The following is a 16,925-nucleotide window of genomic DNA, read 5'->3' as shown; positions in this document are numbered from 1 at the left end:
AACTAATAGCCATCCACAACTGGCTTAATAGTGGACAGAATTCACTTTATCTCCCTTTTTGAGGAAATCAACAAGAAACATGCCCTTGTGATCCAAAAACACGGTCGCCATGACCTTCTTTGCTGATGGAAATGTTTTGAATTTCTTAGAAGGTGGGAATGATGCATGTTTCCATGTCATGGATGCTTGCTTTGTCTCCCTGGTATCACATGATGCACCCACGTTTCATCGCCTGTAACAATACGCTGCAGGTACTGGTCCCGCGTCAAGTGCACAAGAGACAATTCCATTATATTGGTTTTGTTCTGTGAGTTGCTTTGGTACCCAGTGTGAACACTTTTTCTGTACCCCAGTTGCTCATGAACGATGTTGTGCACAGTACCCACTGAGATGTTCAGTTCATCAGCAATGTCACTAACTCAAATTCATCTGTCCTTCTGAATCAGACCTTCAAAGCAACACAAATTGTCATCTGTGGTGGATGTGCTTGGCCGGCCAGTTCGCTGCTCATCTGGAACATCTGTCCAGCTATTATCAAAGGTGGTGCACCAAACCCAAACCTGTTTCTGTGACATGGCGTTATCAGCGTAGACCTCGACAAGTTGGCAATGAATTTCAGCTGTTGATGTACCCTTTAGACATAGAAATCTGATCACACCTCAATGTTTGACTATGTTTCCGCCAGCCCCACCATCTTACAACTGATGTTGGGACAGTGTGACTGATATGAGGTGTATGAAAGGGGTTTAGAGATATTTCTCTGCAGAGAGCATAGAAATATATCTAAAAAGAGACAAAAAAGCCTGGGGCGGGGCACCCTTAGAAAAAACAATATAAGCAATATAAACAATTTGTAAGTGATATGGTGAGATAAATTAAAACTTAACGTTTATTCTTACCTAAAAAAAGACTCTCTCTTGACAATAATTGCAATATATAACAAATTATAAATGACAAAATAAACACCCACAGAGAGTGTAAGAGAGAAATGAAAAAATAAGTAATTTATAATCAGGATCAAAACAATCAATAAAGACCTTGTATATGAAACGACCAATGGTTGCAAAGACTATTAGTATGTGATATATATATTATTATAATCACTGTCAATACACGGGAAGAGTTAACTTGATGTGAGTAGATATTCAAGTAGATTAGCAACCAGATACGTATAATCCAACAAGGTAATATAGGCGAATATATAAGAAGGACCTCAAATCTCTAGTTCTCAAAAAGAAAAAATTCACAAACTAGACATACCACCTCAAAAAATTAAATACAATTGAAATGATCTTAATAGGGGAACCTAGATAAGTGAATGCAGCCTGGTGAACTGTATCTAGCAAGATCAGAACACAAGTTAGATACTGTAGCTATTATGATTGTGACATAAAAAATCACAATCATAATAGGTGACCAAGCCTTCCCGGCGAAACGCGCGTCCCTTTCCAGTGCTCACAGCAGAAGGACCTCATACGCACCTCACTGCAGTCCTACATAATAGACCTAATCTACAGGTATTTGTCTATCGCTCTATAAGCGCTCTCTCATCTGAGTCCCTAGTGCTTCACTCCCCCTGCAATGCCTGTTATTATCAGGGGAGAGACGCAGCTATTATCTCAGACAGCAGAAACGCTGTCTGTTGTTTCATCTGGCATTCACACTGCTATCACTCTCTCATTCCCTGTTTGAGCTAGACAGGGGATAGTAGAAGTGACTCTGCGTCCATCTATTCCAGATCTTGCTATCTTCATTACCATCTCTATTCTAGGTATCTGATATCCTTACATATTAACTTATTATGATTGTGATTTTTTATGTCACACATGGATAAATGTAGAATTGTGATAAAGTATACCTAAACCAGTGATGTTATTGCTGGGACTGTATGTGATTTCACTTATCCTATTCCCCATTCAGGTGACAGAGACTCATCATTTGTATGTTGATTTAATATGTCTAATGACACTTTATAAATATTTATCTTTATTGTGCCTATAATTTGCAAGTACATTTTCATAACTTTATATTATATTTATGTGTTATATGTCACAACACTCGCATATAGAACCTAAGCACTGATTGAAATGCTAAGTCTAGAAAGGTGGTTATATGTGTCTGTTTTCTCATATGACGAACTGTAACCATTGAATACATTTTTTCACTGCAACCACCTCAGAATCAGGTCCATAATGTATATACAGTATTTTCAACATTTTCAGAAAATGTTTTATAAAATAAATTATTCTAACAATTGTACCATTTTTGTTTTGACAGTTCACACAGGTAGCAACTATATATGTAATATAGTTATAAAGGTCAAAGTCTGAGGTAGAGAGCTTCAATATTGGAGCACTAAGCTTCACTGATTACGACATTTTCCATAATAAAGCATACCATTGCTATTAGTGAAGGGTCTAACAGTATATCTGATTACAAGGGCCCACAGTAATGTAAAAATAATATATAGAATGAATTGCGTACATTGAATGCCATAAACACACCATAAGGTAAAATATGGCTTTATTTTGTTAATAGTATTGTGGCATCAGAGGGTAATAAGGGCAATAATGTCAATTGTATGAAACATGCTATGGAAGTCTCCACAGTTTTTTGTAAGTTTAGATTTCGGTGAACTATGGTGGGGTGTGACAAACCCCAACAAGATTTAAACTCCTAGGGGTATATTTACTACTGTGCGGGTTTTTAGAAGTGGAGATGTTGTCTATAGCAACCAATCAGATTCTAGCTATTATCTTCTAGAAGCGGCTAGACAAATGTTAAGTAGAATCTGATTGGTTGCTATGGGCAACATCTCCATTTCTAAAAACATGTGGACATCTCATACACCACCTGGTTCGGCACCTGCCTTGATGTCAGCCAAGAGTGATCTCATTAAGACTGAGTTGGCTAAGTTTATTTTAATTATTTCTAATTGTTCATTAGTTTTAAGTTTAATTTTTACTAACGATTGTGATTCCAACGTGTTCCACAGATATTTTTTTAAAAAGTTGTTACTAGAAGACTTATAAGTTTAGTTCATAAGTTTGGTTCATAAAAAATAGTTTTTGTTTTCTGGTTTTAAAACATTAAAGAGTTTATTCCCTTTTTATAATATTGTTTTATTTTTATACCTTAAGGGACAAGAATTGATGTTATGATAGTTGTAATTACTGTCGTACTAAATTAGCAAACTTATGGTGAAGTATAGCATGGGGTATGAGCTACCCCACATGGTTCACCATGTTGATTTTTTCCACCTGGTCCACGGAATGTTAATGCACTTGCCGATGCTGGCACTCCCGCTGGGGCGCGTCGTTAACAAGGTCGGTACACACTAGTGTGTACCGGCCTTAACTTTGTGTGGTCACCAGACAGATATTTTCATTTCATGCCAGTCTAAAATGTTCCACATAACCTTCATCTAAGTAAAATATAATTTGTTAGTGGCCAGCGCGCAAAAGTCCTATCCTTAAATACTAAATAGTATTATTTGCTTTATTTATTTTACAGCAAGAAGTGGCAGTAAATTGGTTTTGTAATGATGGTGGTGATTGGTTTTAAACCTACTTTAGTTTACACGTTAGAAAAGCAAAAGAAAATTACAGACAGTGTCACGGCTTTTAATAATCTAACACATGTACTGTGGCACAACACGCTGTTTTATTTTTTATTGCTTGGTAATTGGTAGGTATCATCACCAGATGCCAAATACAAATCATTTGAGCTCAATTGATGGGACAGCTCTTCACCACACCTGAAGGACTTTTGTGAGTTTCTCATTAAAGTCTAAGCTATGGATAAAAAAACAGACATATCAATATCCTTAATGTCCGATTCACCGTGAAGGACAAGTAAATAATGAAATAGAAAATAATCAAAGATAAAATTACCTCAGCAAAAAGAACTATTAGTTCTTATAGGACCATATTTTGTTTCACACAAAAAGTTGTATGTCCATATAACACATTATAACAACCTTTGTAGATTGTTCCTAACATAATTATCAAAAGGGTCAAAGCCTGTAACTTTAAGGATAAAAAGCTTACAATTGTATTTCTGTATTGACTGGGCCTGAAAATATGGCCGCCTTTTATTGGAGTGTAGGGACATGCTATTTGTTGGCTTGATCAAGTGGTTGCTTCTATGGTATGTACTTCATAAATAGCACCTGCCTAGTTGTGTCACCATTTTTCTGAAAGTATATTTATTTGACTGACCGTCTACAAAAAGGACAACATCATGAATTTGTTCATGATGCTCATAAGTTTCAGTGATTTCATTTTTTGTTGGAGACTTAAGATTGTTACGAGATTATGAGTCCTATGTTTCAAGCTGTGTTTTTACACTGCAGTTTCAGCATAATTTTATGTATTGTACCTATGTACTAATGGCACAAGGCAGGAGATTCCACAGAGATCTCCAGCAAAATGCTAATTAGCACTGCAGATCGCAGTCCCCATTATCATCAATGAGGACTACGATCTGACCCCTATGTACCAAATACCAAAAGCGAAGCTTTTCGGAGTTTGGTCCCAGTAGTTGACACCATCTTCAGATGGTGTAAACTGCTTTAAGCCTATGGAGGCTCCAGGAGCAGGAGAGAGATCTTTCGATCTGTCTCCTGCAGTCTCAGCTGGCTCCGGAAGCTGACACTGTGCGCAAGCGCAGTGTCAACTTCCACAGGAGAAGCATTTCACAAATGTGAAAGTCATCTAAAATTTGCCAGGGATATAACTTGCAGGGACAGTGGATACTGCAACCGCTGTCCCTGTGAGTTCCCCTTTGTACATAGCAGGGATATTTTCATTCAAAATTTCATTCAGTAATATTGCCACACTAGGGGACCTATTCATTATGTTAATAATCGGGGTCCGACCAGACCCCAATAATTAACATTCTAACTCGCCGCAGCTGCCTGAGCAATTCATCATTGCTCCAGCGCGGTGACAACTGATGCGAAATCACGCATGCGCAACAATAATCCAACATCCGGTGGAAGGAGCCGGACCGGGGCGGAGGGACCTGAAAGGATCCCTCCTTGCAACCTGGACTTCCTTCCCATAGGGAAGGAGCGGGTTGCGAGCCCAGAGCAGGGGCATTCACCATCTGAAGTTGGTACTGCACTCAAGTTCCAAAAATATTATATTTTTGGAGCTTGATGGATTCTGTCCCCATACTAGTGCATGGGGACAGCAGGCCATTCTGCAAAAGAAAGGTAAGTAGGAGATACCTTCTTGATGAATGGCCCGATAACTTATTTTTACAATTGCCGGTGAAGATGTTAATTTTCACCTGTTCTTGTAAAAATTAAGTGATGATGAACACAAGAGCAAAAAATTAACATTTCAGTTTGACTTCAACACTGCTTTGCACTCTTGCTGTAGTGAAAAGCGCTGGCTTATAAATAATGCTTTCCTAAATAATTAAATACCACACAGTAAAATCACACATGTGTTTTGCTTGGTGTAACTATCAGGAGCTCAGAGGAATATTTAGCTCACACAGTAAATACAGAAAAGCAAATGATGGCTAAAATTTCCATCTGCACTTTAATCTAATCTAAAGCAACAGTTGGAATAGATAGATAGATAGATAGATAGATAGATAGATAGATAGATAGATAGATAGATAGATAGATAGTTGAATGGATTTGGATCGCAGTTAATTTACACATTACACTTATAGCACTTGCTATATATCACTGATTAATTAACATTAAGGGCTAATTATGAAATCACAGACATTAACATAACAAACTCACATCTTCAAACATGTTACTTCTGGGTTCAGACCCGGCAAGCTATTGGTCTGCGCATGCGTCAGTGGAGGCTGGCGGGAAGAGATCTGGAGGATTCATCCCAAAACAAACACAAAAGATTAGTTTATTGCCAAGGCAAACTTTGGTAAATCCAAAAATATATATGCTCTCATAGAAACCTATGAGCTGCTTTTTGTGGTCAGAAATGGAGGGACCTTGTTACACCCTGAGTAAGCTTAGATTTTAAGATAAATAAATATATGGTACACTTTGCTGTAGGAAAAGGAAAGACTCATTACAGAATGCGCTCCTAATTCTAATGTGCTTCCCATTTAAAGGCAAGACATACAAAGTTTTGTCTACTTGCCCATGAAGTTTTGCCTACAGTACATGCCCATGTATACGATTCCTAAAATTTACCCTGTGTGGCTTATTTATTTATTTAGTTAGGTTACACAATTTGGTTAAATTGTTCCGAACTGTGAGCACAGGTCATTTAACATACCTAGGGTGACATCCATATGTATTATTTTTGCACTTTATAAAGTTGCTATCTTACAGTATCTCACAAAGCTGTACATAGTGTTGTAAAACTTGGCGCAAAAACAAATTTGATCTGTCCAGTTGTAAATGAGTACCACACAATACTGAAATAACATATTGACTGTTCACTCTTCACTTGCAAAAAATTATATTTTTTACTGTTACTTAAGTCATTACTTATTACGTATCAGGCATCATAGTTTTTGTACCAATACATTTCCATTATTTATTATGCAAGGCTATGATGGTCTCATGTATAATGTGTTACTGGTGATTTAATATTTGTCTAGATTCTATTTAGGGAACATTCCCCTAGATATTTTTCTACCAAACATTTGTCTTTTGTGTAAATTTCACAGACTTTTCAGGACCATTATTTCTTTTATCTTGGATCAACCTTTTAAGTAAAACAATTTTAAAAAAATTATTTAATGAAAACTTTCTGAATTGGAAAAAGGTAGGAATAGCCAAAATTTGTGATGTTTTCAATCTGGGAGGTGTCCTATATTCGTTCCAATAATTACAGGATAAATATGGGATACCTAGATCGCAATTCTTTATGTATTTACAACTCTGCTATTATGCTCTAGATAATTTATCACTGCAAATCATACCCTGCTTCCCTCTGATACACTGGAGCTTTTACTCTATTTCCTTACTCTATGTAGACGAATCCCTACAGAATTAAATATTTATATTTGGATCTGGTTGCTGTAGCGCCTTTAGACCCGTGGCTTTACACCTATAAGGCATGGGATGATTTACACCTAGGGCGCAGGTTCCCAAACGTTGTCCTCAAGGCACCACAACAGTTCAGGTTTTGGAGATATCCATGACTGAGCACAGGTGGTTAAATCAAATTGTCTGAGGTACTAATTAAGTCACCTGTGCTATCTCTAAAACCTGAACTGTTGGGGAACCTTGAGGATAGCTTTTGGGAACCTCTGGTCTAGGGTGTTTTTCGTCTGATTTCTTACTTAAATATTACACCAATACTTTAAAGTACTTATTTAGCTTGTTGCATGAAGTTCACATAAAATTCCTCCATAGGCTTATATTTCACTTGCTTAGAGGAGTCAGGGTGCTGTATAAAATGTGCACAACTAGGGGCAACATTCCAACATTACTTCTGGGAATGTAGAAAAATTACTAATTTCTGGAACAAAACATTACAATTCCTTAAAATCCCTACTGGTTTACCTTTACCTTTTCATATTATGCCTATGGTCTTCTGCAATTTTGATATCTGGGCCCCTGTGCTTCGGAAACGAGATGCCTCGTCTATATTTCCACTCCTCATGGTTATATTGACGATGGCAAAAAAGTTATCCTTCAAAAGTGGACTATATCTAAGGCCCCCTCCATAACCAAAGTTAAATCTGCCTTACTAAAACTCCCTTACTTTGAGAGACACTCTCTCTTTCTGGACAGAGAAAATGGAGTATACAGATTTTATTGGAAGTGGGGTCTCTATATAGAACATTTGGATCCTGTTACCCAAGCAGATATTATGAAAGTCTTTGATGGCACAACATGGAATTTGTACAGACAATTATCTAATGATAATCCTAAAACATCCTAATGGACACCATGGTTTTATGGATAGTAGTTTAGAGTGGTGTACAACCTTGGATACCTCTTGAATTCTTATTTAATGCTGCCTGCCATTTTCTATGGACTTTTATTGTTAAACTTTTATCTAGGTTTCTGTTCAGATCATCACCAACTGGACAGGGTTCCTTAACCCCTCCGCCACCATCCATCCCTCCCCCTTGCTCCCCCCTCTCTGTAATTGCCGCAATTTGTTAAACTTGTTTTTTTTTTGTTCTTTTATATTCTCACCTTGTTATTGTATTATATTGTATTATCACTGAACCATCATTTTTTTAGTTCACTTTTATATGCCTAAAAGGTGATCTATATAATGTATGAGAATCACACCTTGTTGTACCATATATTTGAGATAATATATTGACACACTGTATACTGATGTGATTTCTCATTCCTTTGTAAGTGCCTCATATTAAAATTTTTATAAAAAAGATTTAAAAACAAACAAAAAAATTATTTTGCTTTCATGAAGCTACAGTATACAATAAAATCAGTTAAGAAAAAATAAATATAATAGAAGATAATATTAGTTGCAAAATCTAAATGTGAAAGTGTGTCAATGCCATTCACAACTTAAAATCTGAACAAATATATATAGAACCTTCTAATCAACTGTGTTAATTGATAAAAAAAAACAAAGAAATATATAACTAGAAGTATAACCTTTACTTTTATTTTAATTATCTTTCTTTTATTTTTACAATACAAACTATTTACATTGTAATCTATTTTAAGTTATTGCACTTTTTCATAGATTTTCTGAAATTGCAAGTCTAACAGATTGCATATAACTATAGCACAAATTGAATATCATATATTTCCATATTTCCTATAGCAGTACAGGCCAATTTATCACAATATAATTTACAGATTTCATATGCTTTAAAAAAATAATGAAGAAAAAATGCAAGAATAAAATTGTGCGATTTCTCTTTTAATGCACCCTTTAAAATACACAAGCCTTAAACTGTTTATGTGTCTGTGTGATGAACAAATGTGACTTGGCCTAAAGTCTACAGGACTCTTGAGAATTAATTTAACCTCCAGGGTTTTCCAGACTAGGTTGTGTTAATCAAAAAATAAATAAGAGGTTGTTATACAATTTCTGATACAGATGGCAAAGATAAGATTAGGAGGCAGGACGGAGGTTTGCAAAGAAAGCACTAAGCATGTGCCAAGATATGATTGTGCCATCCTTCCCTGGGGAATTTATAAAGATAAGCAGCCTTAGCAAATTACTATTTAGCACATCTTTTTCTCCAGTTCCTTCAGTGCCTGCATTAATTTTAATGAAAGTCTATCTCGGGATTTGTATTGGATTAGCTGTCTACTTTTCGCCGTCTTTTGTTTGGTTCTTCCATTGTGAACCACGGTTTAAGTGTGATGGCATAATTTCATCACAAATAAGTATTGATATGCTACAGGACACATTGTATATGAAATAAAAAAATAAGAATCTATAAAAGTAGATAAAAACTGAGCCATATTTTATTTGAGCTAAATAAATCTTTAATAATTTTTTTTTATGAAATGCTTTTGGTTTGCTTTTGCTGTCAGGGTTTTGTTACAGAATAAAAAAACATATGCAATGTAGCTAAGGGAAAGGTGAAATGTTAAGAGATGTCCAGCCTTGTTCCAGATGCTTTCTAGAAAGAGGTATAACATACTGTAATTGGCACAGTTATGCAATATAAAATAACATAATGCAATAAATAGTCACAAAATAGAAATTTATGTTTCAGAAAGCTGTACACATGCAATTTCAATTCAATATAAACTGTAAATAGCTAGCATGTAACAGATTCCCATACATGTACCATGCATTTAATCTCCTACATGATTTTTGCTTGGTGATATATTGTTGACATTTTGCAGCATGCAGTTTTATTCATTATATATAAAATTCATTGTACATTTTGCAACAATTTTTTTAGTTTTTTTATCTGAAAGTTTTTCATACATTTAATGTCCTCTAGTGCACTATATCTCACAAATGAAAGTATAATTAAATGAGTATAAATAGAAGAACAGTATAATTACTTTTTTCTTTAATTGTCTCCTTTGTTGATTTAGGAAATATAATTGGCTTATTGTAGGGGGCAAGTGGGGATTGGTTAATCAAATTAAAATGAGTGATCATACTTAGCCTATTGAACAGCATTCTTTATTTTGCTCATTCTTCTTATCAGATTTTTTTCCAAAGTTGAACAAATATAGTTTCTATTTTCTATGGCACATTATCAAGAAAATCTGGCTTCACTTTCGAAGGTTGATTTCTCAGTTGATTTTCTGTACATTGAACGCCAATCTAGTAATGCAGTGTGGTTTGACAGTGCTAAATATGAGTTTCTCTTTCTGCAGAATTACAGGTGCCTCTTAAACTTCACTACAGTTAAAACTGAAGTATGTGTGTGTATGTATTTATATAACTTTTGGTCCTAATAAAATTTGATCACCTATCATTTTAATATGCCAAATGCCAATATGTTCATTAATGTGGGCACATTTTCAGTCAATAATAGGAATGATTTATTCTCATTTATGTCATTCAAGGCCTTCAGTTTAATCAAAGATCATAGACACTGATCATCTTACGCTGTATGAACCATAAAATTATTAATTTAGGGAAATTAAGAGTTTTGTCTATCCATTGTCAAAGAAGTTAGTCAAAATCTATTCTTGCTAAAATCACTTAGGATCCAGCACTTACCTAACGATTATAGACATATATGTTATACAGGTAACATATTGTGACTAGTACATTACCACAAGCAGCTCAATGTTGGTAATGACATTATTGATGTTTGTCATTTGGTAGTTCCATAAGCAGGTTTGCAAGCAATGTCTATTTGGGAAAGGTAATGGTTGAAGAAATTTACAGTTTGATGTTTTATTTGTTTTTATGTTACAATGATAACTTGTGGATTTGTTTTCTCTGCACAGTGGGAAGAAATTGGTGAAGTTGATGAGAACTATGCTCCGATACATACATATCAAGTATGCAAAGTGATGGAACAGAATCAGAATAATTGGCTCTTGACTAGTTGGATATCCAATGAAGGGGCATTAAGAATCTTCATTGAACTCAAATTTACACTACGGGATTGCAACAGTCTTCCAGGGGGTCTTGGTACTTGCAAAGAAACTTTCAATGTATATTATTTTGAATCAAATGAAGAAGATGGCAGGAATATTAGGGAAAATCAATATATCAAGATTGATACAATTGCAGCTGATGAGAGCTTCACTGAATTGGATTTAGGGGACAGAGTCATGAAACTAAACACAGAGGTGAGAGATGTGGGTCCATTGACCAAGAAAGGTTTCTACCTCGCCTTCCAAGATGTAGGAGCATGTATTGCCCTGGTTTCTGTCCGTGTATACTACAAGAAGTGTCCATCGGTGGTACGTAACCTGGCCCTTTTTCAAGATACAATAACTGGGGCAGATTCGTCACAACTATTGGAGGTATCCGGATTGTGTGTCAATAATTCAGTGACAGTAGAAGCTCCCAAAATGCACTGCAGTGCAGAAGGAGAGTGGCTTGTTCCAATTGGAAAATGCATGTGTAAAGAAGGATTTGAAGAGAAGAATGATACCTGTCAAGGTAATTTCTTTGCTGCTAACATAAAATAATGATACAGTTACCATATATGTTAAAGTTAACGTACTGTATATGCATAAAAATGCAGCTATTACAACTAACCTAATGGTGTGCTGAAATGAAAGACTAAAGCTGGGCATCCACTATACAATTTTCTGTCAGTTATCTGTCCAATCTGGCTGGTTGGAATGAAAACCTGGTAATGTATGGGGGCAAATGACAAGCGTCCATTTACTCACAAACACTGGAAAATAGCCAAAAATGGTTGTTCAGACAAATTGGTTAAAACACACAAATTTACCCAATTTGAACAATTTTTTTTAGCCTTTTTTTCAGTGTTTAAAACCATATGATCTACTGTCATTTGCTCCCATACATTACCAGATTTTCATTCCAACCAGCCAGATTGGACAGATATCTGACAGAAAATTGTATGGTAGATGCTCAGATTTAGAGATTAGAAATTGTTGGGCATAATCCGTGCTTTTGTTTTCTTTACATATTGATATTGAGCCTGCAATGAACATAGATGATATGAGGATATAGGGAGATATTTTGGAAAATGCATGCACAAGGTATTTGTGCAAAAATGACACTGTACCCCTTAGCGACCAATCACGCGTGGCAGAACTGCAAGCTGTAATGGAGACATGACAGAATATGATTAGTCCCCATGGGTTACAATATTTTATTTGCACATTACTTGTGTAGCATTTTTTATAAATATGTCCTTAAATGTGGCACATTGCATCACATTCTGCTCCGCAAATAAAAGTCAGTGGAAACAAGATTTCTGATTTTATTTCTATACAGACGTGATGAAGTTAATGTAAATGAGCTCTGTCCTGAGAATTATATAATGTAACGACATTTCTAGTTCACTATATATTAAGGTAAAATAGTTAATCTAAAAAAGCATATTATTTTAGTTTCCAGATCAGTGGTTCTCAACTTCATTTTTCATTGTAAACAGGTCAGATTTTAATTATCTCTGTTCCAGCACAAGTAGCTCAATCAAAAGGATTGATCTAGGTACTGACTTGTTTATTTTGAATTAGTATTACTAATAAAATATGCCCTATTTGCTAAAGCAGTGTTACAGAACTAAGAACCACAATGTAGCATATTTGCTGTGTTTTCTTATTGTATCAGGAATGTGATGGTAATGGGAACTTCTGTTTTAGATTTTCTCACTCCCAGGAACAGCTAAAGATATAAAAATGAAATTCAGCCATATAATAAAACATAATAGACTATAGACATTAAAACAGGTCCTCTCGAGCTGATGGACATGATGAGTGGATCTATCCAGAACCACACAATTAAAAAATGTGTCAAATAACTTAATGTAATTTGAGAATGTGATTTCTTTTTGCTATGTATATAAATCTCTTTCAAAATTACAGATGTGTCTCCATTAACCTATGCTGAAATAGTGCCAAATAACCCCATGCTTTCTGCCTCTCAGCGTTTCACCAAATTTGCATCTGTTTTGCAAATGCAGCAAAAGCACAAAGTAAGAGCACCCTGAATGGGTTGGATATATTTTCTTGACATTCATAAAAAGGAATGATATACTGCCTGAATGTATTAGCATTCTCAGGCAAGGACAGGGTCTTCGAAAGGAGCCCGTTCCTCCGATGTGTTTAGATTGATGTGACTGCACCAGTGGTCTCCTCACTCCTTTTTCAGGACTCCTGTGTATGTGCAGCCTACTGACCACACATGTACGGGGCCAGCTCCTTAGAGGGTTCTGGAGGCACCCTCTCCTGGTAGATTTTGCAAAATGTAGCCCATAGGCTACAACGGCCTGATGCCATCTTCAGATGGTAAATCTGACAGCTTTGCATGGGGGCTGCGGCTGCTTTCAGAAATGGAGAAACCTTGGTAGATATCAGAGATACCTGCTACTTCCATGGTACATTCAGGGGATACTAAATATTTGAGGGTATCCCCTGAAAACAGGTGTTTTCAGGGAATATCCCTCAAATATTATTTGATTAATGGTCTCTACAAAACTCATGTTGATTTATAAGTAAAGTTTAATAAAAAGTTATATTTATGCCTTAATGTTGTGTAACATTTGTTTAACTGAAAGGAAATACATCAGGTACTGTTAGGAAAAATATGCCTGGGTCATATGTGACAAAGAATTATATTATTATTATTATTGTTATTATTATTATTATTATTATTATTATTATTATTATTATTATTATGTCTCCATTCTAGCACCCTGCACCTGTCACAACCCGTGCAGTTCCTCTTTCCTGCCCGGGGTATCGCTATCTGCTCTTGTGGTTCTAGCACACACTCATCTGTATATCAGAAGTGTGTTGCATCAGCTGAGTGTATTAGAAGCACCAGAGCAGAGAGCGACACCCCAGGCAGGAAAGAGGAACTGCACGGGTTGTGACAGGTGCAGGGTGCTAGAATGAACACTAATAATAATAATAATATCTTCATCATCATTATTATCATTGTTGATGTTGTTATTATTATTTAAAAAACATCAGCATGTTTGCAACACTACATAAACGTAAGATAAACAGCAGTGCCACAAACAACCAAACAGGGCCCTGATGTTTAATTGACCTATTGTAGACAACTACATTCCAATAAGTCCAGGAGGAAGCTGTCAGTACCTTATTTTAATTTTGTATATACACTTTACATACTAATTTTTTTTTTTAGCTATTGAAAGAACTGTCTTGGTTGTACAATACACATTCTATTGATTTGTTTTCAAACTATATTTAAATAAGTTTACTTATTATTATCCATAGGCAAATCATATTTGCAGTTATTTCAATGCAATCTGATTCAAGTAAATGCAATCTTAAGCTGAGACTGTTGCTTAAATGAGTGCCAGGAAAAGGATTTGCAAAGAAAATAATACTGGAGGTTATTTCCACACTGTGATTCTGAGTACATTCTTGAAAATATTTTAATTATGACTTGATCGTGCCTAGCCTTTAAAAATATCAACTCTTTAAATCCAGCAGAAAAATCACCGGAAAAGCTGCACTTTTACAAACTCGTACTCCATTACATTCCCTCTAGGAATCTCTTAATGTATATGCCCCTCTGTGGTTCCACTGAGCTTATAACTGAGCACATTGGCAGGAGTCTCCTTTCTATGGGCAGGCTTGTGAAGATGCCTCTGTGAGATCATGAAAATGTTCTTACTACTGCAGAATATAATCGGTTCACTTGTATTTAAATTGTCTCTAAATCCATTAGTGGGAAATAGGGTCCCATTGATGGTATCACAATAGTCCTCCAACCGTGGATACTAGAGCACAGACAAGTTTAAGCTCCCTGACCTTTTCTTTAGTTGTACACTGAGTCCAGTACCTTGACCAGAGCCATAACTAGACTTTTTGGTGCCCTGTGCCAGAAAGAGCATTGGTGCCCCTCACATTTTTCAAAGGGACATAATGCACCCAAAAAAGGGGAATGGCCTCATGGGGAAGGGCCAGGGAAGAGATAGGGGAGGCCAAGAGATGCTGGGGATGAAATATGAGGAAGCTACAAGTGAGAAAGATAATAAACAGATATTTGACAGGCCCAAACAGCGCCCCCTGACCTGTGGTGCCCTGTGCGATGGCACCGGGCACACTACCCTAGCTACGGCCCTGACCTTGACATCAGCACCCTTTCTATTTGTATATATTTACAGATAGAGTTGCCAGCTGATTTTCCTCCATGTCACTCCTGTGCTCAGTGTGTTGGGAGCACACATACAGTACAAACACTGAATGACTGATATTTTGTATCTCACTGAGGGGGTATTTGAGCCAGCAGCTGTCAGTGCCTGGAGCCTGATGGAGCAATTCAATCGTTGCTCTGTTCAGCTTGCCCCCTCTGAGGAGGTGTAAGAGGTGTGTAGAAATTGTGAAAAGTCTGTGGTTTGGGCAGGATTTTAGACAGGTCTAGCTGCTATACAGGGCTAAACCCAGTCTAATTGGATACGACAAGCGCAATAATTAATGGGCGCCCAAAACAATTGAATTGCTACACTGGGTGCCCATTAATTATTGCGGCACCCTAGACAATTGAATCGCTGCCTTTGTGTTTTAGGCACCCCCCTAAATTTTGCCACAGTTGGTGACTGCCTGCACTCATCTAATGATGGCACATCCTTGCTCAACTCTATGCATAAACTATGAATTCAGAATAATGCATATTTACAAATAGCATAAAGAATGGCGTTCCACATAGTAGGGATGGCCATCGGTGGGTTAGCCATTGATGGTCACCATCAATGGTACCATTGGTGGTTACCCTTGATGGCATGAAACCATTGACGGGGAGACATTGATGGTTTCGACCCACCAATGATCACCTTTTGTCTATTAATCACCATGTAATGGGCTAATCAAAGGCGGGGACGGGGTTTTGTAGGTTCTGTCAGATGCAAAGCTAGGCTCCGTGTCTCGATGGCAGGCTGAGAAGAAAAACATTGCCAGTCTCTGTGCCATTGATGGTGGAGAACCATTGGATCTCTGTCATCGATGGCAAAACTTTCAGTGATTAACCATCGATTGTCAATGGTCATCCCTACCTCAAACTTACAAAGAAAAAGTAAAGGAAGCTTACTGTATATCTGCAACTTTGAGCCTCTGGGAGATTGACTGTTCTGCCATAAACCTCGATTCGTGCAAAATTTTGCAGCAATTGTGTTCATCTCTAGTCAGGATGTAAAATGTACAAGAGATACATGAAAGCCTCCAGGAGATGATAGCTTGAGTTGAAAAATAAAATGTTAATGTGCATAAAATATTATAGCCAATGTCATAGTCATTGAGTAAACTTTGCAGCTTGACAGTACAAGGTACATGATTGTCTGAGACAGCACTATTTTAGTCAGCTTGGGTTTCCTAATTCAGTTACTAGCTCATAAAGTTGAATTGCTCCATTAGAGTCACATTTAGCAGTGAGTTCTATCACATAAGACACTTGCTAGCATGCAGCTGCATAATGCTAATGTTCCCTTCCCAGAAGCCTTGGAGTGAATGATCTCATTATTTGTCAATAGATAGTACTCAGGATGACAGTTGCACCTTACTAACCTGCCATGTCATATATAACATTCTGAGGTTATTTTTTTTTTCAGAATATTAAATACAGTACATCAGAATGTAAGGGATCAAACCTTATCAAAATACATTTGTCGAAAATTATATCTAGAGTCTCATTGGTTGCTAGATGCAACAACTCTACTTTTTGAACTTTTAGTACATCTCACCCTCTGTGAGGCCATCAGAAAACCTGTTACAATTAAGGAATGGAGACAGTTACAAAAACATGGCCAATCTATGTTCTTACACTGATATAATATTGTAGAATATGTGTAGCAGTTAATAATTACACCTAATTATTTTGCTCCTTATGGCACAATAC

General features: G+C 36.5%; 1 protein-coding gene across 1 annotated transcript in view; it reads left to right on the top strand.

The window, feature by feature from the left end:
* The window catches only part of EPHA5 (EPH receptor A5), a 360,920-nt gene that overhangs the window by 83,014 nt on the left and 260,981 nt on the right, over positions 1–16,925 (top strand). The window contains exon 3 of the mRNA XM_088463302.1: positions 10,859–11,522. Coding sequence (XP_088319428.1) covers positions 10,859–11,522 — 664 coding nt within the window. The remainder of the gene's footprint in view (positions 1–10,858; positions 11,523–16,925) is intronic.

This window comes from Taudactylus pleione, unplaced genomic scaffold (assembly GCF_031769625.1).
Source record: "Taudactylus pleione unplaced genomic scaffold, aTauple2 ptg001339l, whole genome shotgun sequence".
NCBI classification, from domain to species: domain Eukaryota; kingdom Metazoa; phylum Chordata; class Amphibia; order Anura; family Myobatrachidae; genus Taudactylus; species Taudactylus pleione.
This window is presented reverse-complemented; position numbering and strand designations above follow the sequence as displayed.